Source organism: Pipra filicauda, unplaced genomic scaffold (assembly GCF_003945595.2).
Source record: "Pipra filicauda isolate LSUMZ 115617 unplaced genomic scaffold, ASM394559v2 scaffold21_size4447388_pilon, whole genome shotgun sequence".
NCBI classification, from domain to species: domain Eukaryota; kingdom Metazoa; phylum Chordata; class Aves; order Passeriformes; family Pipridae; genus Pipra; species Pipra filicauda.
The window spans coordinates 2195176-2212809 of NW_024104332.1; the positions used below are offsets into that span (position 1 = coordinate 2195176).

General features: G+C 41.8%; 2 protein-coding genes across 9 annotated transcripts in view; both read left to right on the forward strand.

The window, feature by feature from the left end:
- Positions 1 to 35: 35 nt before the first annotated feature.
- Positions 36 to 503, forward strand: LOC120323248 (alanine and glycine-rich protein-like). Its single transcript, XM_039381325.1, has one exon. It carries the CDS (start codon positions 36 to 38, stop codon positions 501 to 503), a length of 468 nt encoding a protein of 155 aa, XP_039237259.1.
- The window catches only part of KANSL1L (KAT8 regulatory NSL complex subunit 1 like), a 59528-nt gene continuing 41990 nt past the window's right edge, over positions 97 to 17634 (forward strand). For 3 of the 8 annotated variants that reach the window (XR_003546507.2, XM_027751959.2, XM_039381346.1), the window contains exons 1-2: positions 124 to 239; positions 6439 to 7556. Coding sequence is in view for 7 of the 8 variants with exons in the window: in XM_027751959.2 (XP_027607760.2) it covers positions 6469 to 7556 (1088 nt within the window). In the remaining variant the exon portion in view is untranslated. Of the gene's footprint in view, positions 359 to 497; positions 670 to 6438; positions 7557 to 17634 lie in introns of those variants that run through there. The other 5 variants (XM_039381347.1, XM_039381350.1, XM_039381349.1 and 2 more) reach the window with 5 other exon arrangements.

The window sequence follows — 17634 nt, forward strand, 5'->3', positions numbered from 1 at the left end:
GGGAGCGCCATCTGCGCGTCAGGCGGGACCCGCCAATGGCGGAAGGCCCCGCCCCCCGGCGCCCCGGATTGGCCGCGCTCCTCCCCCTGAGGAGCGAGGGACACTCCGCCCCGCCGCGCTGCGCTTTTGCTGGGCGCGGACTCTTCAACATCGGCAGTGCGAGCCGCGCCGGGTGCCGCGCCGCGCGGGCTAGAGGCGGCGGTGGCGGCGCCGCTGCGGAGAACCTGCCGGGTGCAGAGGCAAGCGCGGGGCTCCGCGGGGCACAGCCGGAGGGGCTGCGGGGCGCGGCGAGGCGCGGCGAGGCGGCGGAGGCGCGGCGAGGCCGGGCGGCGGTTGGTTCCCGCGGCGGGAGTGGCGGGTGCGCATGCGCGGAGTGGGGGCGGGGTGGTAACGGTCCGTGCGCGCGGCGGGGCGGAGCCGGTGGCGCTGAGGCGGGGGCGGGGCCCGCGCGGGAGGGGGCGGGGTTACCCACGCCCGCCACGAGTGTCCCACCCGGGATTTAAATCCTGGATCAAAACTTCTCTCTGACAATCAACCTCAACCGACCGACAGAGATTCCTTTGCCTCGGAGTAACCCTAGCCGAGACTTCCCAGACTGCAGACCGCTTACAGAGCTGGATACTTGATATAAAGTAGTTAGGAAAGCTCTAGGGAGCAGCTCAGATCCAGGTGTGTCCCCCAACCTGCCTTCAGATTTCTTGTGTGATCTTGAGCAAGCCTTTCCATGCGCTTTTTTGCAAGCTCCCTGCTTGCAAAATTCTGAAGTGTCTCACAGAAAAAAAAAAGTAGCAATGACTGAGGTATTCCATACCCCTCACCAATGGGAAGCCAATTAAAAAAGAAATCCAAATTATTACAGCGTGCTTTTTGTCAAAAGGCAAATACTTCCTTTTTCTGCTTGCTTTAATAAAAAGGAAAGAGTAAAAATTAAACCAGATAAAGCCTGGTAGATGTACTACCTCAGAAAGCAGTCTATGTGCCTTAGGACTCTCCTGCCTTATTAGTCCATGTTATGAAATCCTGGGAAATGTTCTGGGGAGTATAAATTCCAGTCATCTTAATTAATGTCTAAGAGTTGAGTGTCTTTTGTTTAAGACCGGGTTTTATGGCCCTCTCCTCAAAGGCTGAAATTCAAAAGGAGAACTGAAATGTTGGTATGGACTTTATGATGGATTGGAAAGTACTGCAGATATTTGTTAGAGACATATGTACAACCTACTTACAGATGCACCTGTTGTAATACAAGAAGTGTTTAACATATGTTGAAATTACTTCAGATGTTACATTGTAAATGGTACTATAGACTGAACGGGAATTAGTTGATGCTGTGGTAGTAAACTTGAGAGGTACACCCGATTCTCTGTTTGGAAGCAGTCATGAACTGAGAGAAAAACAACCCCGAGTCACGGATTTTATCATAAATGAATTCTAATGAGTTCCACTTGAAGTACATCCTTTTTTTGATGTTTTTTTTATGACTGGAACTGGGTGGTCTGTCTTAAATGGGTTTCTCTTGGTGTTCAAAGAGAGATCCTTTTTAGGGGGTGTGTGCATGTGTGTTTTGTTGTGTTGGTTTTTGGCCAAAGAGGAGGAATTTGTGCTTATATCTTCTGGAGTGTACAAAACTGGAGTTTGGAGTTTTGTCTGGATAGTTGTGCCTACACAGTGAGTGCTGCTGAAAGTTGAGACTCCCTGCATAATCCTGTTTGGGTTTATGTTTTTTTCTTCCAATCTATTAATAGAACAAAATACTAAAATGCTTAAATACATGTCATGAGTAACTGGGCTGCTTTTGAACTGAAAATAAAAGCTGCCTACTGAGATGATTTTTTTTTTTTAAAGGCTAGCCCCAGGTGTGTTAAATATGGATTCCTTTCCTTTTCCTTTGATACTTCTAACGAGGACATGCCCGGTGGGACCAATATCTCTTTTGCGGTAGTTGCTGCAAACTGTTCTGTGAGGAAATGCAGACTATGCTACTGAGCTGTTCTCTCTGTTCTGAGAAATCACTATGGTCCTGTAGGTTTAACGAAAAGTGGGAGCGGTAGTTAAAGCACACCCAGGGGATGCCTCCCGCCAGGCAAGGCTTGGAGAAGCTGGGCAGGGTCAGTCCCGCCCACTGCACTTGGCTGAGGCAGTGCCGCAGTAGTGCCTGTCTGCCAGAGCACTTTATTTTTGTCCTGTGATTATCAGGAAGGCTTTCCAAGAGGAGCCAGGGATTACAGGGCAAACAGCACAAAGCTGTAGGAAACCAGGTTCTGTCAGTTGTGTTGAGGGCAGATCAAGCTTGCTTGTGTAGCGCTGTCTGTTCTGCAGGTTATTTCTAAGAGGCCTTAAAGCCTCTCGAAATTGAAAATTGCAATAGAGTATTTTTGAGCATTCTTGCTGAGCTTAGTTTTCTGGTGTTTCACCAGATGCTGTCTGTTGCCAGGATCTTGTCTTTGCTTTTGGAATGCCTTCTAGACAAGGTAAAAACAGTGGAAGTTGGCTTATCTGAAACACTGTTAATCTGTGAGTAAACTGGAAATAGCCATATTAATTTGAAGTGTTCTTTGTAGGCCCTTGAATTTCAAAGCAAAAGGAAATAAGAAATATAAGAATCTTACCCTAGTCTCCAGAAATCTCATTACTATCAAGAAAATTTCAGGTGTTTGGGATGAGGAAAGATGACTCAATTTACAAGGAGTGAAAGCTGGTACAGAGGAGCCTTACAAAGGCCCATGCAAGTGGAGTTTTATTGTCATTGGAAACAAAAAGATCACAAACAAAAAATCCACTGGAAGACAAAGCAATCCATTCCCTAAGCAAAAATCCCCCAGAACATTGTCTGCAGTGTTGTGTAACCAAAGTGATAGTGTTATGCAAGGGGGGAAGTCAAAAAGTGAAAGGACCATAAACAAAAGCTGGGAAGGGAGAGAATGCCACCCTGAGTGCTGGCAGGTTTGTGGGTGGTTTTGTTGTGTTTCTTTTAATAGGGAGCAATAATCGCCAACACGAACACACTAGTTTCAGGATTTAGGCAAATTCTGGTGAGGTAAACCTGGTAGGGAAGGGTATAAGGCAGAAATGAGGACTAAGAAATCAGCAAAGGTAGCAGGGGGAGAGGAGAGAGAGAGGAGTAGGAGTCACTGAGGGCTTAGGGACCTGTAGGTGTGGTGAGAGAAGGAACCGGGGTGCGGGGTCGGGCTGTGATAAACTGCAGTTCCCAGCTATGTCCTCCTGGGTAATTAAGGCATTAAGGGAGGATAAGCATAAAGTCACTTTAAACATCAGTTGCTGTACTGTGCATGTCTGGTACTTGTTTCTTCCCTTCCCCAGTACTTATTTAATATCAGCTTTTCTTTCTGCAATACTTTTTAGTCTTTTAAGTGGAGTGTGTATTCAGCAGATGAAAGGCAAACTGTTTGCCAGTTTAGTAGCATTTCAGCTGTTCTGGTTTTGAAACCTCAACTAGTGCACAATGGAAAAAGTTCCTGAAATGGTTTACCTATGACAAAAAAGCTTTTTGCAGAATGCAAATACAGTCTCTTCCAGAATACCATTTTGCAGTACTTGTCTTCCCTCCCTCTGTGCTTTCATCTCTATTTTTTTCCCCCCAAAGATAGTAGGTTTTGCTCTGGAAACTCACTTCCAATAAGGGTGGAGTGAAATTATTTTTGCAGCTTTCTGCCAAAATGAAATAAAATGTGTCAAAATGAAAATTGTACAATTCTTGCCGAGCCAAGTACTTGTACTAAAATTTGTTTATAATTTTTTTGCAGCTGATTCTTTGTTTTGCTCATATGTCAATGACTTTTTGTGCGTGTGTATGAACTTCTTGGAGAAATACCAAGAACGGGAGACGGGAACAGTAACAGCTTTTATGTAGTCTTAGTCTATAGTCTGAAATGAGGTGAACACACCTGAATGTCTCACATGACTGTCCTCAGGGCAGAAACATTTTGTGAGGATTGCAAGTTGCTGGGCAAGGGGTTAATTCAGCGATTTCCCTATTCAAAAGCATTTTATTTATTTTTTAGCTATATTGTAATTTAAGCGTCTTCTGTCAGGCACTCCTAATTAGTTAGTGTTTTGTCAGAGCTCTTTAGTTTACTGTTTGTGGTTCCATTTGATGGTACTTTGATTTATTCCTCTCTTTCCCCTAAAAGAATGGGAAAGAAGTCCCCCAGACTAAACAAAAAACAAAGAAAAAAGATTGCTAATGGTATGCATTGCAGTTTTGGAAATTTGAAACTGTACCAGAAGGGTATGTGATATTTGAGGGAATATGATCAAGTTAAAACACAGTACTGTGTAATTTTTGTGCTGCCAGTTTTTTGAATAGCCTCTCCATCTTCATACAGGTATGTCTTCCACATCTCCAAACTTCTTGTTTGCTTGAGCAGCAGCTCTGCTCAATGTAAATGTTTTCTGATTTTCAGGAGTAGCAACCTTTGCCTGTTAAACCACTCAGACTAAGGGATGTGGACAGTAAACCTGAACAGTTATAAACTGGTTGCTCAGTGTATGTAGATACCAGGCTGATGTTCTTCTGGGAGAGGTTCTTGACATTCCAAGGGACAAATCAAACACGGGGACTCCTGAGCTCAAAGTAACCCCACAGAGGAACTGTGGGCTTCCCTTCATTCCCCCTTATGTTTTAGCTGTGTTAAATTGCTCTGACTTACTACAGTTATTTGCCATATGCTGAGGGCAGGCAGGCATAAGTGTCTGAATCCATACTCCTCTGGATTTAAAAATCTTGGGCCTGCTGGCTTTTACAAGAATGGAAAGACACAAAGCCATGAGTTAACCAGATGCTGAGAGCATTACCGAGTCATCAGAGCCTTTAGGATTCAGGGTCCAGCACTCATCAGTGCATTTCCTGATCCTAGAACGGGGCTCTTCCTGAACAGCTGTCCACTGGGAGGGCTTTGTTCTGATTCCTCGGTAGGCTGAAGTTATTGGCTTATTGATAAAGGTTAAAATCCCGGGGATTTTAGTAGTATCATTTAGGATTAGCAGTGTGACCACCAAACTTGGTCCCGGTGATGCTGGATAGGTGATGTACGGAGAATGAGAACCTCATGATTGAAGTACGTGTGGAGGAATGAAAGGTGAATACAGCATACCAAGAGAGGTAAGGCAGTGCTGGAGCATGTGGCTCTCTGTTTTTCTTCATGTTTTGAGAGTTAAGGAGCAAGTTTCCAGACTGGTACTTCTCAGATCCTTAGGTTTCCATATCTCCCTTTAATTTTCACATCTTCAGTGTAAAAAGTCTGTAGTTATAAACAAGATAAGGCTTCAGACAAGGAGTTTGCTTTTCTTAAGGTCCATATGTGGACCTTAAGTCTTGGAATCATTGACCCCTTGTGAGATCTGTGCATTAAAAATTGCTGAGCTAGGCAGTTGCTGTGGAGATCAGAGAAACTGGAGACATTAAAAGTGGTGCAGTGGAAGTGCTGCACAAACAGTACAGTGGTTCAACAGAGAATTTACTGTGGCATTACTGCGCTACACTCACATTTGCTACTGCTCTCTTACTGTTTTTGGTTTTGTCTCTAGCTTCTTAACAAAGACCTGACCGTAACTTATCTTTCAGTCTTCTGCAGGCCATGTTCAGTTAAATCATTCACTGGGCTTCTTTAACCATCTCCTAAACAAAGCTGTAAGTACAGTGTAAAGCAGTGATTCCCGCTGTGTAGGCTGTGGAACAGATGCAGTATGACTTGGCAGCACAGCTGCTGGCAAGAAGGGGTGAAGGTTGAAGCTGGTCTTTTGATCTCAAAGTCTGGGAATCCTTCATTTAATGGCAAACCACAGGCAAAAGGACTTGTAAAGAAAAATGTCTTTTCTCAAATTGTTATGAAAAATATTTTGTTTGAATTGCACAGACAGTGCCTGATGAATAAAAAACTGGATACAAAGGCATGGGAAAGATTTTTTTTATTTTTTTTAGAAAACATTTAGAGCTTAGAGTTCTGTGTTTTGAAAGCATTAACCTTGATGATTGGTTTCTAGTGTGTATTTGTGAGAATATATAATAATTAATCAAATGCTTTCTTTATATAGATTTACAGTAAATATGTTTCTCCCAGTAGTGCCAGTCATGTTGTTCATGGTCGTGTTTTTCAGTTTGGGCAAGGTGAGATGGCAGTCCTGAACTTTTGAGTCTTATTTCTCAGACTGATAGGATCAGAAATAAAATGAGGTATGAACAGTTACTCCCCTGAGAGGTAAAGGCTTTCATTGCACATGGAAAAACTCTGAATGAAATAAAAAGAGAGTGTTCTTCTTTGACTTGGGAGGGAGTGTAGTCTGTGTTCTTTAGATAACATCCTTTTTATGGAATCTTTGAATAATGATGAAATGTTGAAAGAATGGAATGTCTAAGAGTGTAGTTGTATTTGTACTGTGTCATGAAAATGAGAAAATTTACATGGCCCATGTTATTTTCAGGTTTGCTGTAAACTACCTACTGTAGATGTAATGACACCAGCCCTCAGAGAGGCAGCAACAAAAGATCATGGTATCCACTTGTCACCTTCTTTGTCCTCTAGAGCTATGGAGTCTGATACAGCTTTGTGCATGGAAAATTCCAGAGCAGTGGAAGAGAAGATAAAAGAGGACTCCATCGCACAGATTACTTGCTCAGTCCTGGGGTTCCCCACTGCTGAGCCCAACCTCAGGAATGATATCTTCAGTGTACAGCATTTTGGTTCCCCACCAGCCTCCAAGCGCTATCAGTCTATCTTGTTAATGAGTACAAATTCTGCGTTTAGCAACAAAACTGGTAAGCAAATGAAAGCAGGAGAGCCTGGCTGCTCCAAGATGAGAAAGTCATTACATAATGGTGGTGACACATCATTTGGTCAGATTAGTCACTCAGAACCTGAGCAACAGGTCAAAGGGGCAATGTTTTCAGAGGCCACATCTCCGAACTTAGCAGGAACACAGAGACTCTCAGATTCAAATGTAACTGAATCCAGTAATGCAGAAGAAATGCAACTTTTAAATGGTAAATGGTACAAGAAGAATGGGTTTTTGGGTAGGGCTTTGGAAGTCTGCGCTGAAACAATAAAAGGGGATTTATTATACCAAATTCTTCACGGGCCTTCAGAAGGGATTTTGAGCTGCGCCCAGGAGGAGGTGTATGCTCGCTTACTCCAGTGTGTCACTAAGCAACAAATGGAAATCAGTCGCGCCAAAAGAACTCAGAAGCGTTTACAAATGCTCCTGGCAAAGCATGTTATCAAGCACTGTGATCAGCAGCTGAAATGCTTTGTGAAACATCAGCTTCAGAGAATGAAGTTTTTCCATGAGCCAACCAGATTTTTGAGCAGTAACTCCCTCAGGTGCACTGAAGGTTGGCCAGAAAACAATGCAACTACTTTGGAGAGTAGTTTGAGTGTGGACGTACAGAACGGAGTTACCATTGCACCAGGTGAAATCCGGGGGTTTGCACTGTCTACTGGAGGGCTGCTGTCTCGCGTGGAGAAGGACCTGGACTCTGATGCCACATGTAGCAGTTCAGATGAAGATGGTGAGGAACAGACTGTAAGAACAACTGTGGAAGCGTAAGTGTTAAATTCCTGCTTAGACTCGTGCTTCTTTCTCATAAATCGGGATGGAAGGGTCTAGATCTGCACATTCCTTCTTGTGTGATAGTCCTACTGAAATCAGCAGGACTGATGGTGTCAGCTAGGTTTGACAGGGAGGGAAAGTAAGAACTTGTAATTAACGCATTTAAGGAGCAGTTGTTTACTGTATTGTGGAGAGCTAGTTTTGTACTGCACCCTATCGTTTCGCATTAAATTAGTACTGCTAATAATTCAATACTCAGATAATGCTTAAATCAAATAGTGATAGCAATGCTGTAAATGATAATTTTTGGCCAGTATGAAAATAACTTTACTTTTTTTCTGGAGTTATTAAGAATTAGTTAACATTAGGATCTTGAAATCCACTATGATGTGATAATGAGTAAAAATTGTCGTCTGTTGCAGGTGTCAAGCCATCCAGTATTTGGGAGTTATATATTGAAAAAGTTTGGTTCTTTGAATTATAATTTTTAAAATGTTAATTTACTTACTGAAGTCATTCTGCAGTTAGGAATGTAGCTAGCAGTGGTGTTCTTATTGTTGCTGGTATCTTTTTCATGAAGAACCAGAGGGAAATGAGTATTAACTAATACTGTCCTGAATTGGCAGGAATCCTGTCAGTACAAATTATTGTAGATTTGGAAATCAGCAGCGGGTAGGAGAATGAGATAATAAAATTGTTCCCTGATGATGGTACAACCTTTTTTCTTTTTATTTTTTTACCTCTACCTTGCTACACTATTAACACAATCTCTTCAGTCCAGAAATTTTAGCAAGCAGTGAAAGGACAGCTGCTTTCTCCTTCCTAGAGCTGGAGAGACAGAGCACATCTTAAGGTTTGTTGATATGTGATAGGACAGTGACACAACAGAGCAAACACAGCAGCTTAGCAGGAGCTTCATGGCACCCACATTTCTAGCATCAGTAGTCAGGACTAGGTTTGCGTTTACTGATCTCATCCTCTCTGCTGTTAGGGAGTGTCTAGAAAAAAAAAGTAAATAAAAATACTTGAAAACACTTATTCTTGGTCTGCTTCTTGAAAAGCATTATGTTGAGAAGAAATCAAGGAAGCTTCTGAAATTGGAAAAGAGCTGTGCCCTGTTACACGTTTATGGCTTCAGTCTAGCACAGCTGTATCAAATCACTGCTGTTCTCTTAAATCACAGAGTTCTGTTAGACTCTGTAGGCCTGGAAAACATGAGAAAGCTTTCATTTCCTTTTACATATTGTCAGAATGGTAAATACTGTGCTGAAGTCCAACCAAAGCATAATGGCTCGCCAGCTAAGTTAGGATCACCCTAAATATTTGAGTTTGCAAAAGAATAATTATCCTTTTGAAATATTTTAATGAAAAAAACCCCATCATTTGGGCTCTTCCCAGTGTAAGAGAATCTACATTCTTAATTGATATGTTTGAACTTTTGAGTAATAGCTCTGCCTGTAAGATTCTTAGCTTTCAATTGTATGAACTGAAAAAGAAAAATTGTTGAGAAACTCTTGATTTTCGAAGGGTAGTGGATGATATAAAACTTTGACAAAAGTTTTGTGCAAGGGTTTTCTTTTTTTCTTCCTGCCAGGGACAGCTGAGTTTCTAACTCTGCCTGCCAGTCCTTTACCTTTATTTCTTCTTGTGGCTTTTTGAGTTCCTTAAGTTATCTTTCCACTTAAGGATTATTCAGTTTGCTTTGTTGCACTGATGAAAAAATTCACAGAGGATTATTAAGTGCAAAACCACCACCTTTGGCTCAGGAAATCCCCAGGCTGCTGTTGCTGGCAGCTAAGGGAGTGTTCTGGAGAAGCACTGCTCCCTCCGTGCCTGCCCTGTTGTAACATTCTTATCTTGGCCACTGCTAAGAGGCAGGAGAACTGGGTAGATGATCTGTAGTCTGACTCAGTGTGGCCCTTTTTTTGTGGGTTGTTTATTTTCCTCCTTTTTTAATGTTCTTATAGCTGTGCAGTGGTGACCAGGTTAGTGATATGCCTTAGCTAAGGCCTTGCTACATTGGCAGGGCAAGAATCCCCCGTGTTTGAGCTGTGCTGCTGGGGCAGCTCGCTCAGAGTTAAAGTACCGTTTGTTTTAAGCAGAGGATTTGTCTGTGGGCGTAGGCTGAGGCAATACTTGAATTAACATAGCAGTGAGGACGGGCCATTTTCTATTTGGTCCTGTTTGGATGGATCATTATCTTCGGATTGGAATGTTTTTCTTCATTTCTTCAACCTTCCTAAGATTTGCGTTTTTGACTAAAAGGCTGCGTTTTTCTTCTAGGTGACAAAGGTAAATTGGTTATTCACCAGTGCAGATGGTGAGATCAGCTGTTTCCTGAGCTTTGCCACTTTAAGACCTTTTGGATTGCCTTTCACCTGGACAAAAGAAACAAAGCTAACATCCTTATTTATTTCTCTTAAGTAGATTTACATTCTTCAAAACGCCTTTCTCTACTGGGAATTGACTCGAAGTGCTTCCCGGAAAACCCGTGACCATGTGGGTTGGAGAGTACTCATTTCCTCATCTGTGACTTAATTTTTCACAGTGAGGACTTTTACACTGAGTTTGTCTGTGATATTCTTCATAATGTGTAACTGTAGATACTATAATGTTCTAGTAATGCAGCAATTAGTGGGAAGAATGTTTTGGTTTTGCCCATATCACAGTGTACTAACTACATTAGACTTGAGGATATAATCATGCTGGTGACTGGTTTTTGACATGACTGGGGTGCTTTTTATCCTTTTTGGGCGGGCAGGAGTGTCAATCCAATGTGCAAAGTGGGGAGGAACCTGCAGTTACCCTAATTTTACCTGAAAACAGTGTATTTCCCATCAAGAGGAAGAAGTTGATTCTGGTTCCAATTCTTCACACTAGGAAAAAAACCTGGAGCTATTTTTAGCACTTTGAACCTGTTCATTGTCATTATCCTGAAAAGAGTTTTGCCCAATGAGTGTTGACATAAGCTCTTCTGAGCTGTATCTCAATGCTTTGTTGCTCAGGTAAGATTGTGTTTATCTGTCTACTTCAATACCTTTGTTGTTTAGGTGCAAATAGCTGTTACTAGATATTTAGACCATTATTCCTCCCTTACATAGGTTCTGGCCTCAAGACAAGAAAGATCCTTGGTCTGCTGGTGATGGCAATTCTTCTAGTTGATAACTCACAGTACTTATTGAACTTCTACAGTGTCTGGAGTAATTGGAAAGCCTCGTGCCATTTCACGAGCTTAATGAAAACACATTTTGTTCTTTGTGTATTTGCTAAAAAGAAATATGAAAAAACAATTCGCTGTCTTCAGGACTTTTGTTATTTTGCTGCTACTGTCAGCTCATGGCATGTCTTTAACCTGTCAATTTTCATGACAGATTTCTTTGGCAAAGCACCAACTTTCCATCAGTAATTTGTAGTGTATTTTAGTACCATTCCATCCTTTGGGCATAGGAAATTCCCAAGACACCACACAGGGGCTATGGTAGGCCTTCTCTCTGGTTTCTCAAAGGGTCAGTGCTGCTCACTGGCTCCCTGCTGGGTGTTAGCACTTGAGGCAGGCAGAGGGCCAAGGAGGGCATCATGAAGGTGACTATGAGTAATTCTTCAGGAATTCACAACTAACAGTTGAAATCCAACACAGACAGCATTTCACCAGCTGAGTTTACTTGAAACTTGTTGATCTTTGTGGTTCATAAAGATGAAAGATTATCCATAGAAATGGTCACAAATTTCAAACAAGGTGAACTGGGGGAGGATGTGAACTCAGATGTTTTTCAACAACACAGCTCTGCTCTAGGAGCTGTGCATTGTATCTGGCCAGGCCAACTTCACATCCTTATTGGTCTATTTTATGTGTGTTCCTGATGTGGTTAGAAGTACAGTGTACCACAAAGAACTCTGCTGCTCAGGTGATTATTTTGGAAACCTTTAAAGTTGCAGGGTGCAGAGTTTTCCTTCTGTATACGCTAACGTGTGTGATCTCCCAGAATCAAAAGATACATCAGTGGGGTTCTTTGCAAGGCACAGCTGCTCACTCCATGTAATACATGCACCTAATTGATTAGATGGAAAAAGCTGCTTGCAATAGATCTTTCTGCAAATTAAGTAACTCTTTCTACTCATGAAAAGTCCTGTGCCCTGTTTCCCCAGTCTTCCTTCCCCCATCCGAATACAATCCTTTTGCATCATTTGGTTGGATTTTTTCCCTCTGAAATGTTTTCATGCTTTTCCTCTGATTTCTGAACATGTTTTACTGATTATTCTCCAGCAACCTCAAGCCTGACGAAGACATGCTGTTATATTTTTCCATGCCCACAGGGTTTATTGTGCCTGGAAAATTTTTTTAATGAATGTGAAGAGATTGTAAATCTTTTTCTTTTTTATTTTCTTTTTTTTTCCCTCTTAGATTGCTAGTTGGGAAGAGAGAAGATGGAAAGTCTGCTTTTAGTACAAATACTTGGTGGGGAGGAGAGCAGTAAGGCTGGGAGAATACAGGAAGGAAGAAAATATTATGACTGGTATCTCCAGACCTAATCTATTTGTTCTAGGTTATTTTCCATTTTTGCTAGCATTTTTTCTCACAGCTAATTGAGCAATACCAATGCAGTTCTGCAGGCCTCACTATAGACAGCACTGCTGGGGTTTATTGCATGTCTTCGAGCCATGTTTCAAAGGGAGGCTGTTTGTTTTGCAAGGTCAGGTCCTAATTTTCCACTCTGAGCTGTAATTTCAGTTTGTACATGATATGAGAACTGAATTCTGGGTTTGGGAAGGGGAGGAAGAGTCTACCGGGACTAAATACTGCTCTTAACCCCTAACCCCCAATTGTTTCCAGTTTTTAAAGCTTATTTAGTTTACAAGTCTAGGAAATGTCTTATTTGCATAGGAAATTAATGTGAGGACTTTCGAATAAGTATAAATTCATAGATGCTAATAATATGCTGATTTGAAAATGTTTTATATGTTGCTTTTTCAAGAATTCCATTCCTTCAATTCTTGGCTTCTATCACTAGAATGTGGGAGGAGAATTGTTACCAGGGAAGGAAAGAAAAGATAGCTTTATATTACCTTCTATTTTCACATTAGGGATACGTGTATTATTTCAGAATATATTTAACCTCACTTGGTTGGATTTCTGTAAAATGGATTTACAACTTCTTTAGGGTCCCACATGCATTTAGCGTTTTGCTTTGGAGATCTCATGTAGAGCAATAAAAACTTGCTTTTGAGCAAGACTTCCTTCTTACAGTACCACAGTAATGTTCTTGTGGGTGAGGATCCTAATTTCTAACCTGTAATTGCATTCATATTTTTGCAGCTGCTGAAGGCAGACTGAAAGGTTTTAATGAAAGACAGAAGCTTTGACAGGTTGTAACCTGCAAGGGAATCTTAGACCTGGGAATGTCAAAGCTTCTGAGTTAGATAGGTGCTGAATGCATATTAAATAAAAACTTGGCATTGCTCTCCTTAATAACTGTTTAATACACAATCAGCATAGTAGAGTAGCAAATCTAGTAGGCAGGCACATATGTGTATGCATATAACCTCGCATGCTTAATTAAATTATAGACAAGAAGAGTTGGTGCTTGATGTCAACTGCTGATGAATCAGCATTTTATGGCTAGCTTTTTTCTTTTGCTAAGCTGTGAAATGTGTTTGTTTTAATTAAAAGGCACATTTACAAACAACACTGAACTGTCTATATAACTTCTTGTGAAGAGAGGGCAGCATTATTTTGGTTTATAGCTAACACTGATTTTGTGAGAATCTACTTCAAAGGGATATACATCCAGTGCCTTTGAAAATCTGTGTACATTGGGCCCCGATACAGGAAATCATTTAAATGCTTTCCTTTTCACATGAAGTAAAAAGTGTGCATAAAGACTTCCCAAAATAGGACTACTCTCCTCTAACAGGGTTTCATTCATACTGCTAAATATGGGTTAGGAATGTAACTTTAGATGTTGGATTTAAATATATTGACCTGTGCTCTCTTTTAATAAACTGAAATAGCTCTAAATTATTTTATTTTCATCCAAACATTTTGCCTAGCTGTTGTGAGAAGACTTTTTCTGTTGAGGAATTTAAATCAATTTCATTTTCAGTTAACAAACTTTTAATTACTGATTCTGGTATTGGAAAAAAATAAACCTGAAGGTCTGTGTTTGAATATATGTGCACTATAACCTCAGATTCCTCCTGGCCCGTGGGGGTAGACTGGGCAGCAGTAAAACCCAGTGAAACTCAACCCCAAGCTCCTACAAAACACAAAACCATCAAACTGTTCAAACCTATGTTCATTGTACTCCCCACGCCTTGTCCCTGCAGACTGAATCGCGGGGTTTAACCTCAAGGAACTCCATCCCTGCCCTGCAGAGCAGCCAGCCATGTGCTGTTTGGTTCCTCTCTTACCTAATCACAGCACGCCTGAAGCAACTGTCGGGGCCCAGCAGCCTTGATTTCTCCTCTACCAGAGTGTCTCGTGTCCCCAGGGCAGGTACCACAGGCCCCGCTGAGGCATTGCTGATGGGGGCTCAGCCCCTCTGCAGCTTCCTCTGGGTCCCATGCTTGGGGTGGGTCCTAGGCCTCAAGGCCTGAAGTGGGACCCATCTCAGCTCTGCCAAACTGCCCTCCGAGCCAGAGGAGCACTCTGGGGTCCTTCCAGCTCTCCTGTTAGCCCGTTCCCCACAGCACTCTCCACCCGAGGGGCACACTGCTCACACCGGTGGACAGCAAGGCACGTTCCCAGAGGTGGAGGTCAGTGTGTGGTGGTACCTGTGTTGCTGCTCCTCCTCCTTTCTCATTGGTTTCCTCCACTGGGGACTTCCCCACCCGCCACGGCCCTGTCTGACTCTCAGTTCCTGATGGGGCAGTTTTACCCTGTTCTGAGGTGCTGCAGCCCCTCCACTACCAAAACCCTACTGCTGATTTCAAGTGCATCTGGCTTCCAAGTTCTGGATCAACTGTTTCTTGTCTGTCCAAAACGTCTCAAAAAAGAATATGCTTCTTATCAATTTGACATTAAAATCTGATACTAAATATATATATAATGAGTTACAAGCTGGAGTTGTACCTTACATGAATACCATACCCACCTTTTCCTTATATATGTGTACAAATTTTGGAACCAACCCATTTGCACAGATCTTTAAAGGAATGTATTTTATAAGCTCTGCCTTATTTTGTGTTGAGCTTGGACTGCAGACTTAGGACTGCTTTCTTGATTTCTTTTTCAAGGGCAGTTGTGTAATACTTACAGAGAATTTCTAGGCCTGTGTTCCTAGTGTTTTGTTGTTGGTCTATTGATGTTGTGCCATTTCAAAGGCAAGAAAAGAAGCTTGTTTCCAGGCAGCCCTGCTGTTCCTGAAGAACATGAACATCCTGAAGAAATGAACGTGCATAAATTTCTCTGCATGTTAGCACTACCAGCTTCTCTGTTCCCTGTTGGGCTGATGTACAGTGTGCTGAGGTTTTGTGGAAGAAGCTGAGGTGCTGGGGCACCTCAGTGGAATCTTAAAAAAAATATTTTTAACAAAAGGCATTGGCAGATATGCAATTTGCAGCGTGGGGGTTTTTTTATTTATTAAGAGGAAATTGTGCTGGTTGTTTACCTTTTGCAGGTTTTTACTTCTTGGGCAGTTAATATTTTAACTGACTCCACCCCCACCAACCAGTTTGGTCTTTTTATCATTAACAGCTCTAAAGAATTATGTAAACAGAATTGGAGATGAAAAGCACATACCAGGTTTTGAAGCCAGCCATTGGAAAAGTTCAACGCTGTAACAGATAATACTCTTTTAAGGAGTTGAATTTATAATTTCTTCTTTGAGCCCTAAATTGAGTTAACAATTGAGTGCAAGTGTAACAGTTCAGTTTCTAATGTAAAACCTGGTAGCAGCAGAGTGATTCTTTGCAGGAACCCTGTAGAAGGCAGTTACTGGCTGTGGCATCTTATGAGTTTGGAAGATGTGATTTGTCAGATGAGGGAGTATATAGAGCGCCAGTGTGAAATTCTTATGAAATCTCTTCTTTGCTAGAGTATCCAAGCGCAGAGACTCCCTTTCTATATTTGCAGTTTTCTTCTACAGGCTTTTTCCCCTAAATACCGATTTTCCTCTTCTCTCCTTCCTGCTGTCCTTTCTAAGCTTTTTTATGAAAGATGTAAAAATCTTATTCTGTTGCTACTTAATTTCTCCCCCCACACCCACTCTGGTTCTATACTGTGAATTTTCTCTTCAAGGGAAAATCACAGCTGTGGTTGATAATTTCAGGTGTTACTGTGTAAATTCCTCAGGCCTGATGGCATAGCAGAAATGTTCAGCTGGCTACAGTTTTTTTGTTTGGGAAGGTAAGATGTGTGTTGTGTATTAGTATCAACATATGTTATTGGATGCCATTCTGAAAGTATTAAATGGCCTCAGTGTGTCAGAGATGGTGGGGCCAAGCGTAGGTGCCAGGAATTGTTGTGATGAGCAGTTGCTGATGTCTGTAGATGACAGGGAGAACTGCTGGGAAGCCGTGTAACGTTTCAGAGGAAAATGTCTGCCAGGTAAAAATTTCTGTGAAACACCAAAGAAAACAGCAACCCCAGAGGCTCCAGAAGAATAACCTCGCTGCAGATCTTCACAGAGATTGCAGGATAATTTTGAGTGACAGAGAACTCACCTCGATTGATTGGAGGGGAGAGTGCGGGGTGCATAGTTTGGTTTGGTGCATATTGTGGCATATTGCTCCTGGACGGTCTGAGCAAAGGTTAAGAGTGAACTGTCACAGTAAATAGTGTTTTCTTGTGTAGTGTTGATCAGCTATAATACTAGAGGACAGAATTTGTTACAGGTTGTTTTAATCTTGTTTGTACTCTGGAATGCATAGAAGAGATCGAGTTCATAAAACAGCACTCACTGTTTTTTTAAATTATGTAGTTATTATGGGTTTAACAGTTAACTCATCCAGGGGAATTAATACTTCAACAGCAACTGAAGGTGGTTCATTCTGAAAACAAACATTGAGTAGGTGTGCTGGAAGAATTAGTCCTTGAGAAAGCATTTACGGGTCATTTCATAGTTGGACATGCTTGTTCAGCCATTACAAGTGTTGGAAATTTTGGTTGGTAGTGGGCACTTTTATCTCATGAATAAAATAGAGATAAAATTATCTAAAATACAAGCACTACATCTGTGAATTCAGCTAATTTAAATGTTTCATTTTGTGTCATCTAGTCTTCATAGGTAATCTCTTATTTACTGTCGGTGTCTGTAGAGAGAAGAAAAATGGACATGTTGAATTTCGTGGGCATGTTGACAGAAAGTATCAGAAGCCCTTTGCTCACCTTAATGGCTTGCAAGAAAATACTTGTATTCAGGCCAGCTGCTTTTTAAGCATTGCCATGTGTAGTCACAGGAAAACTGACTGTAATGCTAGTGTAAAATTAGGGGCAGCTCAGGAAGTTCACAGTCTTTCAGCTCCAGTCCTGGAGGGCCCCCCACCATACTAGTGGTGGAGCATTTGTGACAGAGTGCCATGTGGACAGTATGAACTATTTTGTGGTTTTGTACAGCTGAGTGAGCTTCCCAGGAGAATTGGGGGACGTATGATTTTTTCCAGTGTCTTAAGTCTCATGAATTTCATGGTGAGTCATATGGTGGGATTTAAAAACTGGACAAACTTCTGATTTTTTTTTGCTTTTCAGTTTCCAGAAATCAATCCTTTACAAAAATGATAAACTTCTGTCGTTGTTTTCACTGACTCCCAGCAGTGAAAACTCCCTCCTCTTTATCCTGAGGGTAGTCTTTCTGTGGTTTATGAGCTGCTTCTTGCTCCCAAATACTTCACTGCTGTGTGGTTGGCAGTTGGCCTCTGATAGCCCAGGAGTTCCCAGTGAGAGGAGAAGATGAACCAGCAGGGATGGTAGAGGTCACTTTAGGACTAAATTATCTGAAAACTGGATGCCAGAAAAATGTGGATTAACTGAAGGGAACATCACCTGGCAGAAAGAGCAGCATTTACTCTGTTAAGAGACTGAATGGAAATGTAAGTGTGAGGGGTTGTCAGGAACAACTGCCGTTCTTACTTTAA

Excerpts from the sequence above, each read along its gene's own strand:
- LOC120323248 (XM_039381325.1), top strand. The coding sequence starts at position 36 with ATGGCGGAAGGCCCCGCCCCCCGGCGCCCCGGATTGGCCGCGCTCCTC.